This window comes from Onthophagus taurus, chromosome 6 (assembly GCF_036711975.1).
Source record: "Onthophagus taurus isolate NC chromosome 6, IU_Otau_3.0, whole genome shotgun sequence".
Taxonomy (NCBI): Eukaryota; Metazoa; Arthropoda; class Insecta; order Coleoptera; family Scarabaeidae; genus Onthophagus; species Onthophagus taurus.
In genome coordinates, this window is record NC_091971.1 from 28,271,838 (window position 1) to 28,297,093 (window position 25,256).

The 25,256-nt window shown below is 30.9% G+C and overlaps 1 protein-coding gene across 2 annotated transcripts; it reads right to left on the minus strand.

The window, feature by feature from the left end:
* Positions 1-327: 327 nt before the first annotated feature.
* LOC111429482 (fidgetin-like protein 1) lies at positions 328-11,025 on the minus strand. Of its 2 annotated transcripts, none has more exons than XM_023065404.2 (7): positions 10,829-11,025; positions 10,152-10,742; positions 9,811-10,094; positions 1,164-1,297; positions 866-1,093; positions 619-810; positions 328-560 (listed from the first exon to the last, which is right to left on the minus strand). In XM_023065404.2, the coding sequence occupies exons 1-7, from the start codon at positions 10,954-10,956 to the stop codon at positions 435-437; spliced, it is 1,683 nt and encodes a 560-aa protein (XP_022921172.2). In that variant the 5' UTR covers positions 10,957-11,025; the 3' UTR covers positions 328-434. The 2 variants fall into 2 exon arrangements, with proteins under 2 accessions (XP_022921172.2, XP_022921174.2); XM_023065406.2 differs by having other exon boundaries at positions 10,800-10,888.
* Between the last annotated feature and the right edge of the window lie 14,231 nt (positions 11,026-25,256).

The following is a 25,256-nucleotide window of genomic DNA, read 5'->3' on the forward strand; positions in this document are numbered from 1 at the left end:
TAAAAACAACAAAAACTTTACTAATTAAGCGTCGATATCCATGCTGACCATACCTGTTAATAGCAAAGAAAATAGGGAATACAATTAATGTGACAATGCGTCGCTCCACTATAAACACCTGTACATAAAATATGACAACATTTTCTTTGCTTCGCTAGTATCGTCGATCTTATCATTTATTGCAGCTCCAACATAAATGCACCCTTACAAATGTTGTCAGCCTATCAGTGTCATATGTGGATGGTTCAAAAACATGCTTTTTACAAGATTTTTAACATTTTTATAAGCTTATGAACAATTAGAAAGTAATTAATCAAACAAAACTAATTACTTAAAAAGATGCACTTTTTATTAATATTATCATTGTATTCTTAACTTATTTATCTTTAAACAAATCGTAACAATTAACAGAAAAATTAAATATGAAAACAATCTTAAGTTAAATTTCCAGATCCATATGTATTATCCCAAATCACATACTGATTTAAATCATTTGGTGAAACGCTTGATTTAACTCTGGTTAACGCTTTTCGAAAATCGTCTATATTAATTGCTCGAACCTAAAATTATTAGAAATGTATAAAATTAAATTAATAATATAATAAAGTAATTTTTTACCTCCGTGGATTGAATACTTTGTATTAAATGAACATCGATAGATCTAATTGGACCCATCGAAGCATCAGCGCAGAGATTTCTCATATCAGCACCAGAATAACCATCTGATAAACGAGAGATTTCTTCAAAATTTTCTTCCGACAACTTATGACGTTCATTCGACATCAATTTCTTAACTAATTGTAGTCTCGCCTTTAAGTTTTAAAACATTCATTTTATAATATCATTAAATTTAGTTCTAATTTACCGATAACTCTGGAAGTGGAATGTAAAGTCTTTTAACAAATCTCCTTCTGGCAGCTTCATCTAACTCTTGAGGACGATTAGTAGCCCCAATAACTAAAAGTCTTTCCTCATTATCCGTAGTTGCCCCATCCAATTGAACCAAAAATTCCGTTTTAATTCTTCTTGAACTTTCATGTTCGGTTTCGCTTCTTTGCGATAATAAAGAATCGATTTCATCAATAAAAATCACCTTTAAAAAAGCCAGAAATAAATAATTTTAATAAATTTAAATTAAAGAAAACTTTGAACATTTTTTTTACCGCTGGTTGATGACATCTAGCTACAGTAAATAAAGCTCTAACCATTTTTTCTCCATCTCCCACCCATTTTGATGTTAAAGATGATGCTGAGATGCTAAAGAATGTCGAATTACTTTGAGACGCTACACATTTTCCTAAAAGTCCAACCAAACAAAATGTACTTTTAAAGAATTATTTAAGTTTTTTATGCAATTCATTTATAGCGAAGTGGAAATCAAAAAAAGAGCTGGTGGGGTTGCTTGTAATAGATAAGAAATGGGAACAACTAATTGAGGATACGACGGACGTTCTGCATGATGCAGAACGTGATAGTTACAAATTCGTTTTATAAACACAAAGATTAAGTACTTGCTGAAACAAATAATACAAATACAACAATTATCTAAAGAAAAAAACGCGGGAAGTTATGATGAACATAAGAAGGAAATGAAGAAAGCCAAAGGAATGGTGATTGAGGCAAAAAAGCAAAATTGGATAGAGTTTGGAGATAGGATGGAAAAAGATAGAAAGGAAAATCAAAAGTTATTTGTTAAAAACTTATGGGAAAACTAAAGCGGTAAAGGACAAAAACGGACTATTACGGAGGGATGACGAGAGAGATGGAAAAATTAAAGGAACACTTCATGGTACTGTTAAACGTAAATAGTTAAAAAATTAAGTTACCAGCCCCTATATACAAGAAAGAGACAGAACAGAAACATATGAGCAGATAAACATGGAGGAGTTGAAAACGGTAATAACAGAATTAAATAATGGAAAAGCTCCTGGTCAAGATAGATTAGCCTCAAAAATGATAAAATATATGGAATCACAGGAAAGACAAGTATTACTACATACAGGATGAGTTATTAGTATCCCGACGGTCGACAGTTACTAAATCGTTTGAGAAAGAAAAAAAGCACTTTTTTGATTTTCTAAATAATTACACTGTGCTGCAAAATATTTCTACAGTTGGTGAGTTGACTTCAAATATGCCTTCCATTTTTCTGTAACACGTCATTATAGGGCAACTGTAGATGCAATGAATTTGATATTTGGCACCTTGATATAAGGTGAAGAGATCTACCTTTTAGTGGCAGTGTCATGTTTGTACCACTTCCGGCTACACCGGAAATTGTTACTGACATTACTATTTTTATGAAAATTTTATTTAGTAGTTGGCCATAAAATGTAATAATAATAATAAAGATGTTTATTGATCAGATAAGAAACAAAATAAAACAAAGAGTAATACAAAGACAAATAAAATTAAGAAATTAATGAGATGTGTCTAAATCTGATCAAAGAGGGTCATGTCAGGTCGACCAAGAGCACTAGTCTCCTGATCAATCTGTTTTTCAAAGACCCTCATTTTGAATACAACAACAAAATCAAAAAGGTACAACCGAACGATTCAAGTCAATAAAAAAAAATATTTTTTTCTTTCCTTTCCTCTTCAAAAATAATAATAATAACAAACTAAAATCTATCATTCAACAGCTCACTCAAAAACACCTTAACTTTGCTCTTGAAGGGAATTGAAGACCTTTGAATGAATCAGGTAGCAAGTTATACAAGTTAGGCATACAGTAAGAAAAACTACGTTTAAATAGTTCTAAGCGGTGGAGAGGTATCGTCAGTGTATATTTATGCCTAACATTAATATTGTGTATGTCCGTGCGAAATTTAATCTTGTTATTTTAATATATAATTTAATGATTAAAATCCAAATACATGAAATTCCTCTTGATTTTGTATTTATTTTTTTGTTAAGTCATTTAACGTTTCGAACTATTTACATAGTTCATCATCAGAAATCACTTTGTCGAGTATCCCTATTGATTAATTTATCAATTCTATCGGTAAATTGTGTATATTTCCATGATCTTACATTTTATAAATTTTTCAAATTACAAAACATTTCAACGTGTTCGTATGGACTTAGCGACTATACGAACACGTTGAAATGTTTTGTAATTTGAAAAATTTATAAAATGTAAGATCATGGAAATATACACAATTTACCGATAGAATTGATAAATTAATCAATAGGGATACTCGACAAAGTGATTTCTGATGATGAACTATGTAAATAGTTCGAAACGTTAAATGACTTAACAAAAAAATAAATACAAAATCAAGAGGAATTTCATGTATTTGGATTTTAATCATTAAAGAATAACCAATCCTCTTTAATCAATTAATATATTATAATTAATATATAATTTTATGGTAGAGACACAAAGAGTGTCTACGTCGCGTCATATTCAGCCATCCGGCCCACGCCAGCGCACGGTCCCCCCTACGTATACCGTATATAAAACGTAAGCAGGAATTTTGAAGAGTTTGCATCTTTGCCATATGGACACTGTCAAGACAAGAGTGATAAACTACGTCGCCATAGTTAAATATTGACAATACCAGGACATCACAAAGCTGTATTCTAAGTTTCTGGTTCAAGATATATCTATTATTATAAAGCAATTTTAGGGTGGAATAGGCTCTCCGTAGAAGGGACTTGACATGCCCATCAATAATGATCCCCAGATTCCTGGCATCACTCTCAAAACCGAGCTCATTGCCAGCGACCTCCGAATGCATGTTGGATTTAACAAAATCAGTGGAAGCCTCATCACCAAAAACCATAACTGAAGATTTTGAGGTATTTATTTGAAGACAAAGCTTACTAGGAAATTGTTCAACACTGCGTAAATCATGATTTATATTGGCTTGAGCAGTCTCAAAATCACACATGTTAAAAGAATAAAGAAGCTGAGTATCATCCGCATATATGTATGGCGTACAATGATTTAAAACATTAGTAAAGCCGCAGAACAAGATAGATAAAAAGATAAAACTGAAAGTCCAAATATTAACATATGCCAATGATTCATGAACACTCCAAGATAAACAAGAAGGAAAGATCACGTCAATGGAAATGAAATTTTTAGGGAAAACAGTGGGGAAGACGAAGTGGGAGAGGATAAGGAATGAGGAAATAAGACTGGGAGTAGATCAGGGGGAGATAATCAGCAAAATAGAGAGGAAGCAACTAAACTGGTACACCCACATAATTACAATGGAACATAACACAATAATAAAAAAGGTATTTGAAGCAAAGATAAGGGATAAAAGAAAGAGGGGAAGACCTAAGAAGAAGTGGGAAGAAAGAATAACAGAAATTGGGAAGAAGAGAGGAAGACTCTAGCAGATATAAAGGAATGAGCTAGGAACCGGAGGTAGTGGAAGAAGTGGATAGAGGAATAAGAAAAGACTTATCCGACGCCATCAAACATAAGGATCAGGAGAAGAAGAAAAATAATCAAAAATATAATGTTATTAGTATTGGTCGTTTGAAACCAGCTTTCATATTAGCTGATAATTGTCCAAATTCACTTTCTACTTTTTCTCAAAAGATTAAAACTGAAAAGAGTGTAACTTTTTTTTAATTCTACAAGCCTTATTGCCATTTTTTCCGAATTCTCCTTTAAACTATACCAGGTAGATAGTATTCAAAGATATTCAACACACTATACAGCGTGTTCATAAAACTTTGTAAATTTTGATGTTTTTTTAATGGCTTTTCCATACGTTTTTTAAATGAAACATCCTATATATTATGTGGTGGTTGAACAGCCAATCAAGCTACCTTTAATTTATGTTAAGTACGTCATGTCCAATTTTAGTTGTTTTAGGGATATTTACAATTTAAAGAAAAATGTACTTTAATTAGTACTGATTTAACTTTAATGAAACAGTACTGTAATTTAATTTTTATTGATATTATTACCATTTATTAAACAACAAATCCCTTTTTTTTCTCTGTAAATATTTGAAGCAAATGCAGAAACAAACTATTAACACTTACTAAACATTGCATAACAAGTAGCTATTAATTTAATTAATAGGCAAGTCGACATAAAACATGAATATAAATAATGAGTTATTATAATATGAATTAAGTTCTCATAAAACTAATAATTGAATTTTGAAATTTTTGCAAAATATTATTTGATTAATAATCAAAAAGTGATAAAAATACAAAGTGTAAAATGAAATGGCAGAACAATTCCATGTTTAATTACTTACACTTTTCTAAATCTCTATATGGCAGAAAAATTATTTTACACTATAAAGTATTAATCAAACAAAAACAAAAAGAACAAAAAATAACTGAAAGAAATAGACAGAATGCAATATTAAGTACAATAATGGCATATTTTATTACATATTTTTCTTTAAATTGTAAATATCACGAAAATTACTAAAAATGGACACATGATATAGTTAGCATAAATTAAAGGAAACTCCATGGCCAATTTAACCAGCATATAACAACAGGGTGTTTCATTCAAAAAACATCAAAATTTACTAAGTTTTATGAACAACTGTATAGTATATCTAATATCTTTGGATACTATCTACCTACATGCTTTCACTATTATCTGACATAATTTAAAGGCAAAATTCCCGAATTATATATATATAATATATATATAGGTATATATACAGGATGATTCACATAAGAACCGACACAGAGCAGGGACATGTAGAGGACAATAAATTAAGATGATTTAACGTAACTTACCTCTATACTAAGTTGTACACCTCAGGAGTTATAGGCCTTCAAAGTTGGCTCTTAAATTTTTAAAAAGTTCAATATCTTTGTAATACATTAAGCTAGAAAAACCAAATTTGGTATACATTATGAGTGTACCAAGGGTATTAATTGGTAGCAAATTGAACTCAATTGAGGCATTTCATAGGGTTGATTAAGGGTGATGTACCCTAAATTTTGACATTGAGAAATAAGAGAAAATTTAGTAGTTGGCTATGAAATTGTACGTCAAACTTGACAAATAGGGTATAAAGTTATTTGACGACAAAGTTTTCTCCATCTTTCCTCCATCACCTTTCATTCTTGAGTTATGATCGATTTTAACACCAAAAGTACTCAATTTTGACATTTTGGGGAGTTTCTCTTCATCACCTGAAAATCATTACATATAAACTAAATTTGTTTATGAATGATGTCTTCTTAGTTGACAATAAGCAACTTATTCCTAAAAAACTTTTCTCCATCACCTTTCATCCTTGAGTTAGGATCAATTTTAATACCAAAAGTACTCAATTTTAACATTTTGATGATTTTTTCTTTATCATTAGAAAATCATTATACCTAAACTAAATTTGTTTATGGATGATGTTTTTTTAGTTCATAATAAACAATTTATTCCTAAAAAACTTTTCTCCATCACCTTTCATCCTTGAGTTATGATCAATTTTAATATCAAAAGTACTCAATTTTGATATTTCGATGATTTTCTCTTTTTATCATTAAAAAATCATTATAACTAAACCAAATCTGTTTATGAGTAATGTCCTTTTAGTTCATAATAAACAATTTATTTCAAATAAACTTTTCTCCATCACCTTTAATTTTTGAGTTATGATCTATTTTAATACCAAAAGTACTCAATTTTAACATTTTGATGATTTTTTCTTTATCATTACAAAATCATTATACCTAAATTAAATTTGTTTATGGATGATGTTTTTTTAGTTCATAATAAACAATTTATTCCTAAAAAACTTTTCTCCATCACCTTTCATCCTTGAGTTATGATCAATTTTAATATCAAAAGTACTCAATTTTGATATTTCGATGATTTTCTCTTTTTATCATTAAAAAATCATTATAACTAAACCAAATCTGTTTATGAGTAATGTCCTTTTAGTTCATAATAAACAATTTAATTCAAATAAACTTTTCTCCATCACCTTTAATTTTTGAGTTATGATCTATTTTAATACCAAAAGTACTCAATTTTAACATTTTGGTGATTTTTTCCTTATCACTAGAAAATCATTATAATCTTTATTATAACTAAACCAAATCTGTTTATGGATGATGTCTTTTCAGTTCATAATAAACAATTTATTTCAAAAAAACTTATCTCCATCACAATTAATTTTCGAGTAATGATCGATTTTGATAACAAAAGTACTCAATTTTGACATTATGGGGATTTTCTCTTTATCACTAGAAAATCATTACATCTAAACAAAATCTGTTTATCAATAATATCTTTTTATTTCATAATAAACAATTTATTCCTAAAAAGCTTTTCGTCATCACCTTTCATTCTTGAGTTATGATCGATTTTAAATTCAAAAGTACTCAATTTTGATATTTCGATGATTTTCTCTTTTTATCATTAAAAAATCATTATAACTAAACCAAATCTGTTTGTGAGTAATGTCCTTTTAGTTCATAATAAACAATTTATTTCAAATAAACTTTTCTCCATCACCTTTAATTTTTGAGTTATGATCTATTTTAATACCAAAAGTACTCAATTTTGACATTTTGGTGATTTTTTCTTTATCACTAGAAAATCATTATACCTAAACTAAATTTGTTTATGGATAATGTTTTTTTAGTTCATTATAAACAATTTATTCCTAAACAACTTTTCTCCATCACCTTTCATCCTTGAGTTATGATCAGTTTTAATACCAAAAGTATTTAATTTTGATATTTCGATGATTTTCTCTTTTTATCATTAGAAAATCATTATAACTAAACCAAATCTGTTTATGAGTAATGTCCTTTTAGTTCATAATAAACAATTTATTTCAAATAAACTTTTCTCCATCACCTTTAATTTTTGAGTTGTGATCTGTTTTAATACCAAAAGTACTCAATTTTAACATTTTGATGATTTTTCTTTATCATTAGAAAATCATTATACCTAAACTAAATTTGTTTATGGATGATGTTTTTTTAGTTGACAATAAACAACTTATTCCTAAAAAACTTTTCTCCATCACCTTTCATCCTTGAGTTATGATCAATTTTAATACCAAAAGTACTCAATTTTGATATTTCGATGATTTTCTCTTTTTATCATTAGAAAATCATTATAACTAAACCAAATTTGTTTATGAGTAATGTCCTTTTAGTTCATAATAAACAATTTATTTCAAATAAACTTTTCTCCATCACCTTTAATTTTTGAGTTGTGATCTGTTTTAATACCAAAAGTACTCAATTTTAACATTTTGATGATTTTTCTTTATCATTAGAAAATCATTATACCTAAACTAAATTTGTTTATGGATGATGTTTTTTTAGTTGACAATAAACAACTTATTCCTAAAAAACTTTTCTCCATCACCTTTCATCCTTGAGTTATGATCAATTTTAATACCAAAAGTACTCAATTTTGATATTTCGATGATTTTCTCTTTTTATCATTAGAAAATCATTATAACTAAACCAAATTTGTTTATGAGTAATGTCCTTTTAGTTCATAATAAACAATTTATTTCAAATAAACTTTTCTCCATCACCTTTAATTTTTGAGTTATGATCTATTTTAATACCAAAAGTACTCAATTTTAACATTTTGATGATTTTTTCTTTATCATTAGAAAATCGTTATACCTAAACTAAATTTGTTTATGGATGATGTTTTTTTAGTTCATAATAAACAATTTATTCCTAAAAAACTTTTCTTTTCTCCATCACCTTTCATCCTTGAGTTATGATCAATTTTAATACCAAAAGTACTCAATTTTGATATTTCGGTGATTTTCTCTTTATCATTAGAAAATCATTATAACTAAACCAAATCTGTTTATGAGTAATGTCCTTTTAGTTCATAATAAACAATTTATTTCAAAAAAACTTTTCTCCATCACCTTTAATTTTTGAGTTATAATCTATTTTAATACCAAAAGTACTCAATTTTGACATTTTGGTGATTTTTTCTTTTTTCACTAGAAAATCATTATAATTAAACCAAATCTGTTTATGGATGATGTCTTTTTAGTTCATAATAAACAATTTATTTCAAAAAAACTTATCTCTATCACAATTAATTTTTGAGTAATTGGGGAGTTATGGGGATTTTCTCTTTATCACTAGAAAATCATTACATATAAACAAAATCTGTTTATCAATAATATCTTTTTAGTTCATAATAAACAATTTATTCCTAAAAAGCTTTTCGTCATCACCTTTCATTCTTGTGTTATGATCGATTTTAAAATCAAAAGTACTTAATTTTGACATTTTGGGGATTTTCTCTGTATCACTAGAAAATTATTATGCCTAAACTAAATTTGTTTATGGATGATGTCTTTTTAGCTCATAATAAACAATTTATTCCTCAAATTACGTACAATTTCACAGCTGACTGAATTTTCGATGATTTTAAGTAGCATTAACAAGATACGCGTCTTTAGTTTTTTGAGTTTTTTTATGAAAACGACAATGTTTTTTAAAAAATAGTAAGAGTAAAAAAAGTTTTAGAATTAAATTCCACATGAAATGAGGTAATAATGTATTAAATCCACAAAAAGGTTAAAAAAATCTGCCAAAATTTAGGGAACCATCACCCTTAATTAACCCTTTGAAATGCCTCAATTGGTCTCAACTTGTTTGTGTCAACAAATTTGGTTTTTCTAGCTTAATGTATTACGAAGATATTCAATGTTTTAAAAATTTAAGACCCAACTTTGAAAGCCTATAACTCCTTAGAGGTACAACTTGGTATAGAGATAAGTTGCGTTAAATCATCTTAATTTATTTTCCTATACATGTCCCTGCTCTGTGTCGGTTCTTATGTGAATCAGCCTGTATATTAAGTTTTTTATGTACCAATTAAAGTTTTTCCTGTTCCTGGTGGTCCAAACAATAAAATTCCTTTTGGTGGTCTTCTAAGACCAGTAAATATATCTGGTCTTAACATAGGCCAAACCACAGCTTCTTGAATAGCGGTTTTGGCAAATTCTAACCCTGCGATATCACACCATTCTATCGGTGGTCCACAATCCATTATCTCGGACTTAATTAATTCAACCATTCTAGGTTCAATATTTTTTAAACGATCATCTGTAGCATCTTTTATCCATTCTTGACTTTTTGAACTATTTTCTTGGCCACTATAAAAATTAATATGAATTAATATTTTTAATTTTAAAAGTTTTCATATCAAATACCTATTATTTGATTTGTTGTCGTTATTTGAGAGCATGGGAGAAACAAATTTACTGCCAACAAATCTTCTAGTTCCTAATCTTTTTCTTTGTTTTATATTGCTTCCATTAGTGTTCATATCATTGTTTCCATTGGTATTCATATTATTGCTATTATTCCCCTGTTTCTGTTGTAAATTTAATTCATCCCCAGCTGTTCTAAATGAAAATAAATTATCTTTTTTCACATTTTTATCAGTTCTTTCTAAAGCTTCTCTATTCTTAAACCCCTTTGATGTTGTAAGATGATGATTTAAATTAGCAGTAACTTTTTCTTCAACTTGATTCACTTTTTTAGTGTCAAATAAAGACATGAAAGCGTTAAAGTTTTCTTCTGAAGGATTCTCAGACTCTATACATATTATTGAGTTTGAACATTGCAACTTGGGCAAAAAAGACTCCATATTAACGTTTCCTAATGAAGTTTTTCTTTCAGGAATTGTTATATTTTGATTTTCCAAAATTTCTTTCATCTTTCTTAAGTTGTTGTCATCTCTATTTTCTAACAGTTTTAAATCCCGTTCAAGTAAAGCACCAACAGCATTATTACTTAAACTAAAAATCAATTACATTATATTACCTAATTAATATATCATATATGTATTAACTAACTTCATATCTTTTAATTAAAATCTACAAACCTGTTGACTGAAATAACATTATTTAAATAAGCTAATTGTTTCAAAATCACATCATTTTTTGTAGGATCTTTATTTTCTTGCAGGTGATGATACAGTTTTAATAATTCATTTTCATTTGAAGCACTCATTTATTTAATCAGTTAGTTAAAAATAATTCTTGAAATTAACGGTCTTAATTTTAGGTTATGTAAAAAGCGCCATCTACAACATTTTTATACCAAAGCAATTGTATACAGGTGTCCCGTATCTTTCGGACCAGAGCATAATACGGTTGAAGGATACATTATTCTGAAGCGATTTTTCTCATAAAATTTTGTCAAAATGTTTATAATAAACGCACGGGAACTATTTAAAGTCGTCCAATAGGAGATCGTACATCAGGCCCACAAATACATAAATATATAAAATATACAGGTATCTCGCGTAACTGGTTCGTTAGAACTATTTCAGGTACCACTATTCGTAGAGGTTTGAAATTTTGGTAGCATGGATTGTTCATTCCGGTCTGCCGGAAGTAGACCATAACTTCGTTATTTTAAAGGAAATGCTATAGTTTTTATTGCACCTTTTAATTGTACGTAAAAAAATATATTGACGTTGATAAAAGTTATTGTATTTGAGCTTTTTTTGAAAAATTTCACCATGCTTTTTAAAACCCCATATCTCAGCCAACGTTGATTCAAAAAAGCTCTAAATTGGTATGATTACTCTTGAGATGTTGTCAAATACAGAATGGTCAAAAATTGAGTTACTGTTTCTGCATATTCAATGGCGAGAAAATCGAAAATTTTAAATGGAACGAGCCACATTTTATTAGTCTATCTGAAAGACAATTTAATTCTCTACAAATTATCTATAAACATTCCTATACCTATTTATTTCGAAATTTATTTAAAAGTTTGTTGATTATCTTGCTTGTATATTTATTTTGTTTAGCTAAACAAAAATATAATTAAGTTCCTTAAGGCGTTTTTCATTTGAGAATGGACTTGCAACATGGTTTCCTACAATTAAGAACAATATTGTTCTTAATATTATTCTTAACTACTCGTAAGGAAGAATATCAAAATATTAACATCGTTCATGAACCGTTGATCAGTCGAGAAAAAAATCATTCTTCTGCCACTACAAATAAATCTAGGATGTCTAGGAAATATGATCTAGGAAATATAGGAATAGAGATTGCTTCAAATATATTTGTCAATCATTTGTTGCTCTCAGTATAGAAAAGTTGAAAGCAGGATTTTTTGATGAGCCACAAATCCAATCTCTTCTAGACAACAATGATTTCACAAACCACATGAATCAAGTTGAATTGTAAGCATGGATAAGCTTTGTATCAGTTGTCAAAAATTTCTTGGGGAATCACAAAGCTGAAGAATATTTCGAAATAGTAAACAAAATGCTCCAGAATTTCTAAAAACTAGGTAATTTAGATCAATTTTCTGACAACCTGGGTGGTTACAGAGAAGAAGAAGGGGAACGGTTCCACCAAGACATCAAAGTTATAGAGATAAGGCGCTGGAATCGTCATATGATGGCAGATTACTGCTGGAACTTACAAATAGACAGTCTGGACTAAAAACACCATAGGAAATCCCATACACAAGGTTTTTCTTAACTCTTATTGTTAACTTACTTCTTATTGTTATTGTTATATGTTTATGTTTTTTTTGGATTCTTAGTATCATTTACAGTACAAGGTTTTTTAAGATGTTTAGCAAAATCATTTGCTAAACATCTTAAAAAACCACGTGATATGATGAATCTCATTGTCAGTCAATAAAGTTATCATCCTGTAGGTATTTTAGCTTGTTAAAGAGACATAGGATTATCAGTATCAGATGTGATTTCATGACTACTTTCTTGAAATTCATAATTTTGTTTTTCAAACATAAGGACTTCAACGACTATCAAAATCTTCGTCATTATTATAAATCTCTAAATTAGTATCTGTTTACAAAGACTCGTCAGATTCGTTGAAGTAATTCATCTATATCATCACTTGGAATGAGCATTTCTTTAAACAGTGTATTTTGATTACTTATGGTACGTTCACTTTCGAACTAAGCCCATTAGCACTCCATAATAGTATATTATTATATGAGCATATAATGAGGGCTATTATTCACGAAGGTTAAGTTTATGTCACGAGCGTAGCGAGTGGCATAATTAACCTGAGTGAGTCTGAGTGTAGTCTGGTCAAGATGGCATTATTCACGGGTAATAATGATTATTATTCACCGCTATTATTCACTCCGTGAAAAATGACTACCATTTTGTTTTAGAAAACTCATTCATAAGGTGTTTTGTGACAGGGTGTTTCATGACGTTTTACTAATGGAGCATGTTGTTTAGGTGATTTGTAATAAAAAAGTTCATATGACCATATGTCCGATTCACTTCACTTATTGAGTTATATGAATTTGAAAATAATATTTAAAAATTATGGCGTTACGGCCCAGCGCGAGGCTCAAAGGGTAAGTGTGCTATGACTGCATTAGTAAAATAAAGTATATACTTATTTACCTTACTGTCAAATTTGACAAGCTTGCCGTTTAATCTAAAATTATTTGAGTTTTATTTGTGTACAATGCCGTTTAAGTTTACGACTGTTGAGTATGCTGATATGGTTTTTGTACTTGGAAATTGTGATGGAAACGCTACTGCAGCTTCAATTAAATATCGACGACGTTTTCCAAATCGGCGTGTTCCATCGCCGAAGACTTTTAGTAGTACCTTCCAAGCTCTCCGAGAAACTGGTTTACTTCCGAGCGTTCATATGCAGTATGAACGAGCAACACAACAAAATGTTGCAGAGGAAGAGAACATCCTTGACATTGTCGAGCGCAATGCCTGCATTAGTACGCGACGCATATCCATACGTTTAGGGATTCCCAATACCAGGGTATGGAGAACATTAAAAAGAAATCTGCTGCATCCGTATCATCTACAGCGTGTTCAACATCTGAAGCCAGAAGACTTCCCTTTTGGCATTTTGTCAGTGGTTAAATAATAATCGGAATTTGTATCGCTACATTTTATTTACGGATGAGTCACAATTTACTCGAGATGGCATAAATAACATCCATAATTTGCATAAATGGTCGGACATTAACCCTCATGCTACCATAGAAAGTAATTTTCAAAGCAGATTTAGCATTAATCTGTGGTGCAGAATGTTGTACGATCAACTTATTGGACCGTTCATTTTTGAAGATCGTCTTACCGGACAAAGGTACTTGCAATTTTTGGAAGAAAACTTCCGCGTTGTGGGATGTACCTCTGGCAAGACGATTAAGAATGTATTTACAACACGACGGAGCTCCTTCTCATTTTTACCGTAGAGTCACCGATCATCTAAATGAACGTTATCCTAACCGCTGGATCGGTCGAGGTGGACCGCACGTTTGGCCAGCCAGATCTCCAGATCTCAATCCTCTGGATTATAACATGTGGGGTTGGATGAAAGATTTAGTATATCAAGAAAAAGTAGACACTCGTGAGGCTTTAATCCAAAGAATTTTTGACGCTGCAACGCAAATAAAGGAGCACCGTGCAAAGATAAAAAATGCAACGGGAGCCGTTCACAGGCGTGCAGATAAGTGTATTGAAATAGGAGGTGGAATTTTCGAAAATGTTTAAAATTAATAAATTATTTTTTCAAATTATAATAAAAAGTAACATTATCGCAATTACTTTATTTTTAAATGCATAAGTGTAGCTCAATAAATAAAGTGAATTGTCTTGCTCAATGCTTTTTTGGTCATTTTTGGTCAAACATGACGGTAACCTCAATAAGTACTTTATTTTACTAATGCAGTCATAGCACACTTACCCTTTGAGCCAAGCGCTGGGCCGTAACGCCATAATTTTTAAATATTATTTTCAAATTCATATAACTCAATAAGTGAAGTGAATCGGACATATGTTCATATGAACTTTTTTATTACAAATCACCTAAACAACATGCTCCATTAGTGCCGGGAGAACTTCATGAAACACCCTGTATTATAAGGTAGTCGTGGACAAAGATATTTTATTGATATAACTAAACATTTACGATTTAAATTTTTGATAACAGCCACATCCATTGCTTGCGTTATAGATTATTGGAAAGTAAAAATTGTAATTCATGTGTGGAATGAGCAAGACAGTTATCGGTTTCCCTCATATTGGGAAATTTATCAAAACACGCACGGAATGCAGAAATTTTGGAGTGCGGGAATTTAGCCCCCCATTTTTTGATTTTTAAATTTTTGATTATTGTTCTAGATTGTTCTAGAGTTGTTCTATATTGTTCCAAAGCGGCAAATAGAAAAAATAAGAACTCCTAAGCGTTAATTTTCAATTCCAAAATAGTAAGCGTTAAAGTTCAAAATTTTGATTATAGTAGGCGGGTTCGGACAGTAATTAAATTACTACTTAATTGCTATATGGTTTTGCACGAATATGACAGAAAGTTGGTCTTGTACCATTATGCAGGATAAAGTTGGTTTTGTACCAACGAATAAAAACTTTGAATAGTTGATTTAAATTTCTCAGTGTCTTATCCCTGACTTTGTTCACCAATAAAAAATGATTTGTAGATAAAGTTTGTTTATTAAAAATACAAAAAACGTATTAATTAATGAATAATTAAATATGAACAACAACTTCAGGAACTAAACAGTCACAGAGTGTGTCATCTTCTTCTACTAAACTTACTGTTTGTAAGGTTAGAACAGTTGGGTATAAATGAATGAAATCTTCGGTAGTATCTTCCCAGTTTTCCCCAACCATGAGATTTAGAAGTTTTTTCATATTAGCAACCTTTTCTTTTGAAATTGGGTGAAATAGAGGAAGATTACGGATCATAAACTGAGCAACGGACTTCCCATTGAAACGATGTTTATATGGGATATGGAGCTTTATCTATCATTTTCAAAGAATCATTTTTTAATTTTTCGCTTTATGTATTAGAACAACAGAATCATGTAACCCTTTAAATTCAACTGGTGGGTTTGAACTACTTTCAGATGCTTATGATCCTGCTCTATGGTTAAAACTACTAACTCACTCCCAATTTGATGAAATAGTAGAAAAGGGCCCGTTACAAGTAAAAAATTTTAATTTTCAGAAAAAAGACTTTTTTCTGCCAATTTTTACAAACGAACTATGAATAATGGTGAACAAGTGCACAGACGTTGGCTAGTTTACAGCAAAAGTACTGATAAAGCATTTTGTTTTTGCTGCAAATTGTATGGAAATGACACTGCATCTCAATTAGCTAACGATGGGTATAGTGATTGGGCACACTTGGGCAGAGCTCTTGATAATCACGAAATATCAGCAATTCATGATCAGAATGTTGGAAAGTGGACGGATTGTGAGATACGTTTAGCTGAAGCGTCCACTATTGATAAGCAACATATAAAATTGATAAATAAAGAAAAGGAACATTGGCGTGAAGTTCTTAACAGCATTGTTAGTGGCATTAAACATTTAGCACAGCACAATATTGCTTTCAGGGGATCGAACTCTAAACTGTATGAGCCAAACAATGGCAACTTTTTAGGACTTATTGAAATGATGGCTACTTTTGATCCAGTCATGCAAGAGCATTTGGGGCGAATCAGATCGTCTGAGATTCACGATCACTATCTAGGAGCAAATAATCAAAATGAGTTGATTAAACTGTTATCTGAAAAGGTGAAAGAGAAAATTGTTTCAGACATTAAATCAGCTAAGTATTTTTCTGTACTACTAGACTGCACTCCCGATCTCAGCCACTAAGAGCACTTGTCTTTGGTGATAGATTAAGAATAAAAGTGGGTAAAAGACGTTAAGTCAACAACAGGCAAAAATTTAACTGATGTTTTATTAGAGGAACTGGATAAAATAGATTTGGAGATTAAGGACTGCAGAGGCCAAGGATATGACAATGGATCAAATATGAAAGGGTCGTATTCTGGAGTTCAAGCTCGAATTTTACAAATAAATCCAAGGGCGTTTTACATGCCTTGTGCAAGTCACAGTTTGAATCTCTTGATTTGTGATGCCGCAAAATCTTCACCTAAGGCTATAACTTTTTTCGGAATTGTTCAGAGAATTTATGTTGTTTTTTCAGCATCAATGAAGCGGTGGGACATTTAAAAAAAACATGATGGGAAAGTAAAATTGAAAGTGTAAAAGCACTTCGTTACCAGATTAAGCGACTGACGACCCTACAGCAAAAAGTGAAGCTCGATCCCTTGTCAATGAACTAAGGAGCTATGAGTTTTTAGTAGCATTAGCTATTTGGTATGATGTGCTCTTTGCTGTAAATAGTGTAAGCAAAACCTTGCAGGCTGAAAAAATGCACTTAGGCATGGCATCGCAGTTGCTTCAAGGACTGGTACAGTTTTTTGAGCAATTTAGAAAAGGTTTTATTGCAGCAGTAATGGTTGCAAGAGAAATGAGCAAACTTTTGGACATAGAGCCAAACTTTCAAATAGTCAAGCAAAGGAAAAAATGAAAAATGTTTGATTACGAAGGAGAAGATGAGCATGTTTTAGAATCTGCTGAACAAATTTTCAAAGTTGAGTATTTTTATTATATTGTAGATTGTATATTACAGTCCCTTTCAAGAAGATTTCAACAAATTGCTAGTTACAACAGTATGTTTGGATTTGTGTACAGTGTAAAAGAATTAAAATCAATTGAACAAGGACAATTGTTGGAAAAGTGCAAAGCCCTAGAAGCCTCTATAAGTTTTGAAGGGCAAAAGGATATCTGTGGAAATGATTTGTTCACAGAACTAAAAGTTCTTCGTGGCCTACTTCCCGCTGAAGTTGAAACAGCTGCTGGTGTGTTAAGATTTATGAACAGAATACAAAATCCATATCCCAACACGTTCATTGCCTACAGAATTTTACTTACTATTACCAGAAAGGAGTTTTTCTCGGTTAAAGTTAACAAAGACTTACCTAAGATCATCAATGAGCCAAGAAAGGTTAACGTCTTTGGCAACATTATCGATAGAAGCAGACACCACGGCCAAAGTCAATTTTGAAGAAATTATTGACGACTTCGCTGGATTAAATGCAAGAAAAATTAAGTTTAAGTAGTGTAAGAATATTATTGTTAAAGCAATACTTTTCAGCGGATTTAAATTTGTTTAAGTTTAGTATTAATAAGAATTAAAAAAAATTAATGACAAAATATTTAGCTTTTTTTTTTAACTGAGATAAGGCACATTACAATGTTTATTTTTTAATGGTAGCGATATTGTGGTGGAGGTGGGAAAGAACGATGATGGTAGGTAGTTTATGAAAAAGAAGAGTCGAGAGCTATTTACCTACATAAAGGCCCTGCAAAACTATTTTGCACCAGGCCCCGCATTTGCTAAAGACGGCTCTGGTCTTAACCCTTTGATTAGTAAGTTTTATTTTACAACTCGATCTCTATAGAGTGAGTTTTTTTATATTCTTTAAATAAAATCTTATCAATGTTATATATATATATATATATATATATATATATCATAATAATTGTAAATAATATATAACAAATATTAAAGTTTTTACAAGTTTTACAAGATAAATGGCAATTTCATGTAAAACTAGTGAAAGATGACTATCATATGTAAAGTTTTATTTTCAAAATATCAACAAACAACTCAGAACTAACAAAACTTTATTTTAAAACCTTCTTATAGTATGATATTCAGCAAAACAAGGATGAACGCATAAACCAGCGCCACATTCTTGGCACATAAATCTTGTGCTGTTCTTTTCTTCTCTCTTGTGGTGGTGTGTTTACAAACATGGCATTGTCTTTGTGTCCTCGATCCCTTTTTTTCAGTTTGTGGGACTGGTATGGGAAAATGTCTTTCTTTCAACCGAAGTGGTTTGTCACCAATGGAAGATCTTCCGCCTCTACGATTTTTTCTTTCGGCTGCATGCTTTTCAAAAATTTGCCTCACCAGCTCAAGTCTAAACTTTGCTAGGTGGGGCTTCGTTCCTGTTCTCATTTGGAATAAGATGTATGCATTCAAAACGGCTAAATCCATCAAATGCATAAACAATTTTTTGTGCCATTTTACGGATTTTCTGGCCGTCAACGAAACACTTATAACCATATCTGCTTTGTCTACAGCTCCCATTTTCAAGTTGTAATCAACTATACAGCTTGGTTTTACAATAGATTCACCGGCATTGAAATCTATTTTTCCCGTGTCTTTTATTTCATTTTTATGGACAGTTGTTAGTATGTGTACGTCTCTTTTATCGTGCCATTTCATCACCATCATGTTCTGTGTGTTTCATTTCAATTTCGCCCTTCTTCATTTTATTGGGGAAATTTTTAGGCATATCCTTCCTATTGTACTTTATTGTTCCACAAGACCCTGTATTTCTCATAAGTAAATAGCTACTTAGATGAGGACTTGAGTACCAGTTATCATAATAAATTGTATGACCCTTGTCTAAATGTGGCTCGAGTAATGTTGTAATTATAGAGCCAGAAATGCCTAAATCTGCAATATTATTTATTTCCGTAGAAGAACCAGTATAAACAATGAAATCAAGAATGAAACCAGTCTCCACGTCATATAAAACAAAACGTTTTATCCCAAATCTGTATCTTCGGGGGTATGTATTGTTTGAAACTTAGTCGGCCTTTCCAAGGTACAATACTTTCGTCGATGCACAAATCTTTAAAAGGTTTCATAGATGCTTTGAAACGACTTCCTAGCAACTCAATAATAGGTCTTATTTTCTGCAGTTTATCCCCTACATGTGGTTCGTTATTGTCAGAGAAGTGAAGCATTCTCAACAGTAAAGACAATCTATCTTGGGACATTATCTTTTCAAAAATAGGGGTTTCAATGAGCATATCTGTACTCCAATAGTCCTTCCATTCATTTTTATTCATATGAGTGAAGAGCATTGTAATGGCAAGAAAAACATAGACTTCCTTATCTGTAGTATCAACCCATTTGTGTATTTTACTAATCTCTTCTGATGTCTTTGTATTTACAATAAATGTATGAAAATTATTTGTCTTTGATGTAATATGAGTTATAAATTCTGGTAGTATAATGGCAACAAAACAATCATACTCTGTTGGATTTTCTTCTAAAATTCTGTCACATATTCCACTGTTTATTAGTAATGGAAAGAAGGTTGGTTCATAATCAGCACTCTTGTTTTCCCAAAGAAAGTCATTTATATTTTGAACTATCGGATTCTCTTCAACATCACTTGAGTCACTATTGCTTACAATTTCTTGTTCACTTTCGGATAAGACCCAGTCAACATCACTAGAGTCACTATTACTTGTAATTTCTTGCTCATTTTCGAATAAGTCCGATTCAACACTTGTCGCAATTTTTACGCTCTTTTTGCGCCGTTTTCCAAACCCGACATTGATGGGACATTTTTTTTTCATCGAGTAAACTCTCGAATCGCAAATTATTCAATAAATTGCTTTTTGTGTTTTTGCTGCTATTTACTGCTGTCGTTTACACAATACAATGCACTGATTCCATTTTTCTCGTAAACACATAAGTGGCATTCACATCTGATGAGCCATGAACGCCAAACGATACTTTATGTTCACCTAAACGAAGTTATTTATACTCTGAGAGTACAATCGGCCAAGAACGTACCGGTACGTTCATACTAATCAATGGATTAAGAACGTATCAACCTCATTTCTCTAATTTTAAAAATAAACGAAATATGAGCATTTTTTGAAATCACGAAAATTTGACTTTTTGGCTATAACTTAAAAACAAAAGAAGATAGAGGCTTGGTGTTTGCTGGATTGGGTTAGTCTCGAAAAAAGAGACCGGGACATGGCACCTACTTTTTTCGTATCTCTTATAGTTTCTGAGATAGCCTATAATAACACCCAAATTTGCCCACCCTGTACCCTGATGTGACGTCATTGGATAAGCTGAATTTGTCTCAATTGGATTGCCTAAAGACTTAAATATACACCCCAACTCATTTCAACACTTAACTAATGAAACAAATAATACGATAAAAAAACCCTAAGCTTGCGGCTCGATACACTCCAATACTAGACTAAACAAATGAAAGAATACAAATAAAATCTAACAAAGATTATAGATTAGTATATATTTTTTTCTAAATTTTATTGCTTAGTCCTTAGTGCATTTCGGAATAAAAAGTTCTTCAGTTCACCTGTCATTATAATTATCGCTAGGTGAAGCTCAAATTTATATTTGCTTCCGTATAAGTAAACAGAAATCCTCAAAAATGCTCTTGTGTCTATTATCTTAATAGTAATTCTGAAATTGTAAGTATTTATAGTTATGTAATTAAGTATTTCTATTAATTATTCTTGAATATTAAATATAAAATAATTAACATGTTGTGGCTTTGTAGATGTCAGAAAAGAAAAAGCCAACAACTTTATCAGGGGCTCAGTGCAGAAAAAGAAAACCAAACAATTACAAACTGATCAAGAGTTGGCTGGTTCGTTAAATAAATTTTTGTTGTGTTTTTACTTGTGAGTTAAGTATTGTTGATGTGATAGTATTTTATAGACTGAATAATGAAGCCTAAAACGAAATTCGGCAATGTGTAAGATATGTAAGAAAACCTATTCAAGAAAAGGAGGTACAACTACTTCGTTAAAAGGTCATTTAAAGTCGTTGCATATTACTGTTTATGAAGAATGCATTAAGCTTGAAACTGAAAAAAAGCATCCCTCGATTGCATCACCACTTCAAGAAGCTAAAAAACAAATGACTCTCCAAGACGCTTTGATGAAAAATCAAAAATGGGCGTCTTCAAATCCTAAATCAGTGGAAATTGATAATTTGATCTCTCAGATGATTGCTCTGCAGGACCTTCCATTCAATTTTGTAGAAGGTGTTGGATTTCGACGACTGTTGCAATTCATCGTGCCGAATTATCAGTTAAGGGGAAGACAGTTTTTTACGTCATTTATTTGTGATGAGTTGTATCCTAAGCTGGCCAGTAAGGTAGTGGATTTGCAGAAAACTTTTACAAAAATTTCATTTACCACCGATGTTTGGACTGAACCCAGTTCCAATGTTTCCTTATAGAGTTTGACAGCGCATGGCATAACTGACGATTTTAAGAGAATAAAACTAGTTTTGAAATGCCACCCTTTTGATGGCCGACATACAGGAGATGTAATTCAAGAAAAATTTAATAAGATGCTTCAGGAATGGCAAATAACGTCTAACAAAATCCACTGTTTCATTCGTGATTGTGGGTCAAATATGATACGTGCAATGAGGCTAGCTGATATCCCTGATGTCAGTTGTACCGTACATCAATTACAACTTTGTGTGAAAACTATGTTAGATTCTGATGAAGAAATGCAAAAAAATGTGTACGCATTTTAATCGTTCTGAAATTGCTCAAACGGAACTAAACAAAATACAAACAGGAGTGTAACACACGGTAAAAAACTTACATAATTTAATTTAATTGAGAATTAAATTCCATATTCTTTTACTTTTATTTACAGGTGGAATAGCACTTTCTACATGCTGGAACGACGATTAAAATAAAGGATTCGTTGTGCCTTTATGCTGGTAAACATAGTATGCCACAAATATCTCCTGCAGAATGGCTGTATCTCAACAAATTAGTGTCTATTCTTCAACCATTTGAAGAGGTTACCAGAAACATGAGTGATAGTAATACTAGCATTTCATCGGTAATTCTACTTATACACATTCTAAAACATACATTGAAACTGGAAGACTGTAAACCAGATACCTCCACAACATTTAAGTCCGCAATAAAATGTACCATCGAACAATTGAATTCAAGATTTATAAATCAAAATTTTTTAATGAAGTGACTAAAGAAAATATTGAGTCTGAATTGATGAGTTTGTTAGACAGCATGGATAACTCTGCAGCAAATCAAGCGGGAGACAATAATGCTGATGCTCCTGCAAAAAAACAAGTTTTTTTCCTCTTTGTAACTCGATCCGGGGACATACTGTATACATGCTATCAATGTCCACTTTAAGTTTTGATGCAAACAATACTGGTTCTTGGCCAAAAATTCTATCTATTAAAACAAGAGATATATTAGTAGAAAATTCTCCTTGTCAAATAATTAAATATAATTTTCCAAAAGATGGTTAGGGTCGTAAATTTTCTGAAACGTATTATATCAGAACACTTCCAAATGGAGAAAAAATTGACAGAAATTATTTGCTGTACTCAATATCAAACAATTCTGTTTGTTGTTATTATTGTAAATTATTTGATAATGCGTTAAATTCAAAACTTAATAGTAAGTTAGGTTGTAATGATTGGCAACACTTATCACAAATACTAAAAAAACACGAAACAACTGCAATACACATTAAAAACAGTACAAAATACAACGAACTTAAAAAATCTTTAACTAACAAAACTACGATTGATGCAATAGAGCAAAGATTAGATACTACCGAAATAATAATAAAAACAATAAAAATAAAAATACAGGAGAAATTCATGAACATTTCTTGTGGTTTTGTGCAGTTGAAAGTACTACTGGACAAGGACTATATGAATTTATTTTAAAACAATTACAGACTTTGAATCTCCATATTTCCGATTTACGAGGTCGGGGATATGACAATGAGCTTCAGCAAAATATTATTGCAGCAAATTCAAGAGCCTTTTTTGTTCCATGTTCTAACCACTCACTAAACCTAGTAGTGAACGATGCATCAAAGATATCATTCGAAACTATTCTTTTTTTGGTGTTATTCAAAAGGTATACAATTTTTTTCAAGTTCCTCTAAGCGATGGGCAATACTAAAGTCTCATGTTCAAAATTTTACTTTAAAATCGTTGTCAACAACTAGATGGGAAAGCCGCATAGAAGCGATAAAACCTCTTCATATGAATATACGCGAAATTTATCAAACTTTCTTGGAAACCACTGACGATTCAACTAAAGATATGGAATCAAGAACTTAAGCAGATAACCTGGCTTCAAAAATTACAAGTTTTAAGTTTTTGTGTAGCATTATTATATGGTATGATATTTTAACGAAAATAAATGTTGTCAATAAAATGATGCAAGGTCCGTCATATAACATGAAAATCGTTCTAGGATCCATCGAGCAAATTACACTATATCTAAAGGACTAGCGGATAGATGACAAATTTGAATCAATTGTGAATTCTGCAAAGAACATAGCTGAAAGTTTAGATGTGGAACCTACATTTCCAGATGTTCGGAGAAGAAAAAAGAAAATACAATTTGAATATGAGTCACATGATGAGCCGATCCTTACTAACAAAGACAATTTCAAAATTAATTTCTTTTTTGCCATATTAGATACCACCTTGTCCTCTATCACTGAACGATTTACATTAATAAAAGAAAATAATGACATATTTAGAATTATTCACATCAATGAACTCAGACAATGATGTTTTTCCCAATATTACGATAACATTACGCATCTATTTAACATTGCCAGTGTCAGTTGCTACAGGAGAGAGAAGTTTTTCAAAATTAAAAATTATTAAAAACTATTTACATTCATCTATGAGTCAAGAGCGCTTAACAGATTTATCGATAATATCCATAGAAAATGATATTATGGATAGTATAGACATAGGTGAATTAGTTAAAAATGTTGTAAGCATAAAAGCAAGACGAGTAAATATTTTATAATAATATGTGTTAATTTATTTTAACATACATTTTATAATTTACTTAATAAAGAATATTTCTTATATATTTTAAATAAATAAACTTTAACTTTTGTGGGAGGGGCGGCTTTTTTAAGTTTGCACACATGCGGCTGATTAGCACGCGGCGGCACTGATTACGCGTATAATTGAAACATTGCAAAATGTTCCTATTTTTTTGTAATAAATAAAGAGTTTTGAATTGATAGTATTTATTACTATTATATTCCCAATAATCACAAAGTCAAAATTTTTGATGGCACGTCTATGAAACATTTCTTTAGAAAAATGGCACGTTGTCACAAATTTAAAAATAAAAGAATGGGGGAATCCCGCACTCGATTTTCTATGTAGTTGGGATAAAGTTAAAAATTTAAGGGAGAGCTAGAAAATATTTGATTCTCAATGTGGGCGGTAGAAGAAATTGGTTTGAGACTTTGAGAACGTCTGTTTCAAAGGAAGTTTATAATAAAAGTGTACTCCTAAATGTATGCAACCAACATAACTTATATGATATAGTTCTTTTTTAATGAAACTATTTTTTTATTTATTTTTACAAATAAATTAAAATGATATTTTATTCATAAAAAATATTCATAAGTTTACTGTATTTAATTAGTTTGCCAATTTTCGTTGAACCGTAATTTGTAAATTGTACCTAACTTCACAATTTAATTGACACATCAAAAATATCATCCATCACTGTCTCAACCGTAAAGTCACATAAATCTATCTTTCTCTGTGTTGGTATGT

Bases quoted from the DNA above. Each gene is read 5' to 3' on its own strand.
- LOC111429482 (XM_023065404.2), bottom strand. From the start codon at position 10,956: ATGAGTGCTTCAAATGAAAATGAATTATTAAAACTGTATCATCACCTG. The intron at 10,743-10,828 runs GTTTGTAGATTT...ATTGATTTTTAG, and splicing joins AATGTTATTTCAGTCAACAG to TTTAAGTAATAATGCTGTTG. The intron at 811-865 runs GTAAATTAGAAC...TAAAACTTAAAG, and splicing joins TTCCACTTCCAGAGTTATCG to GCGAGACTACAATTAGTTAA.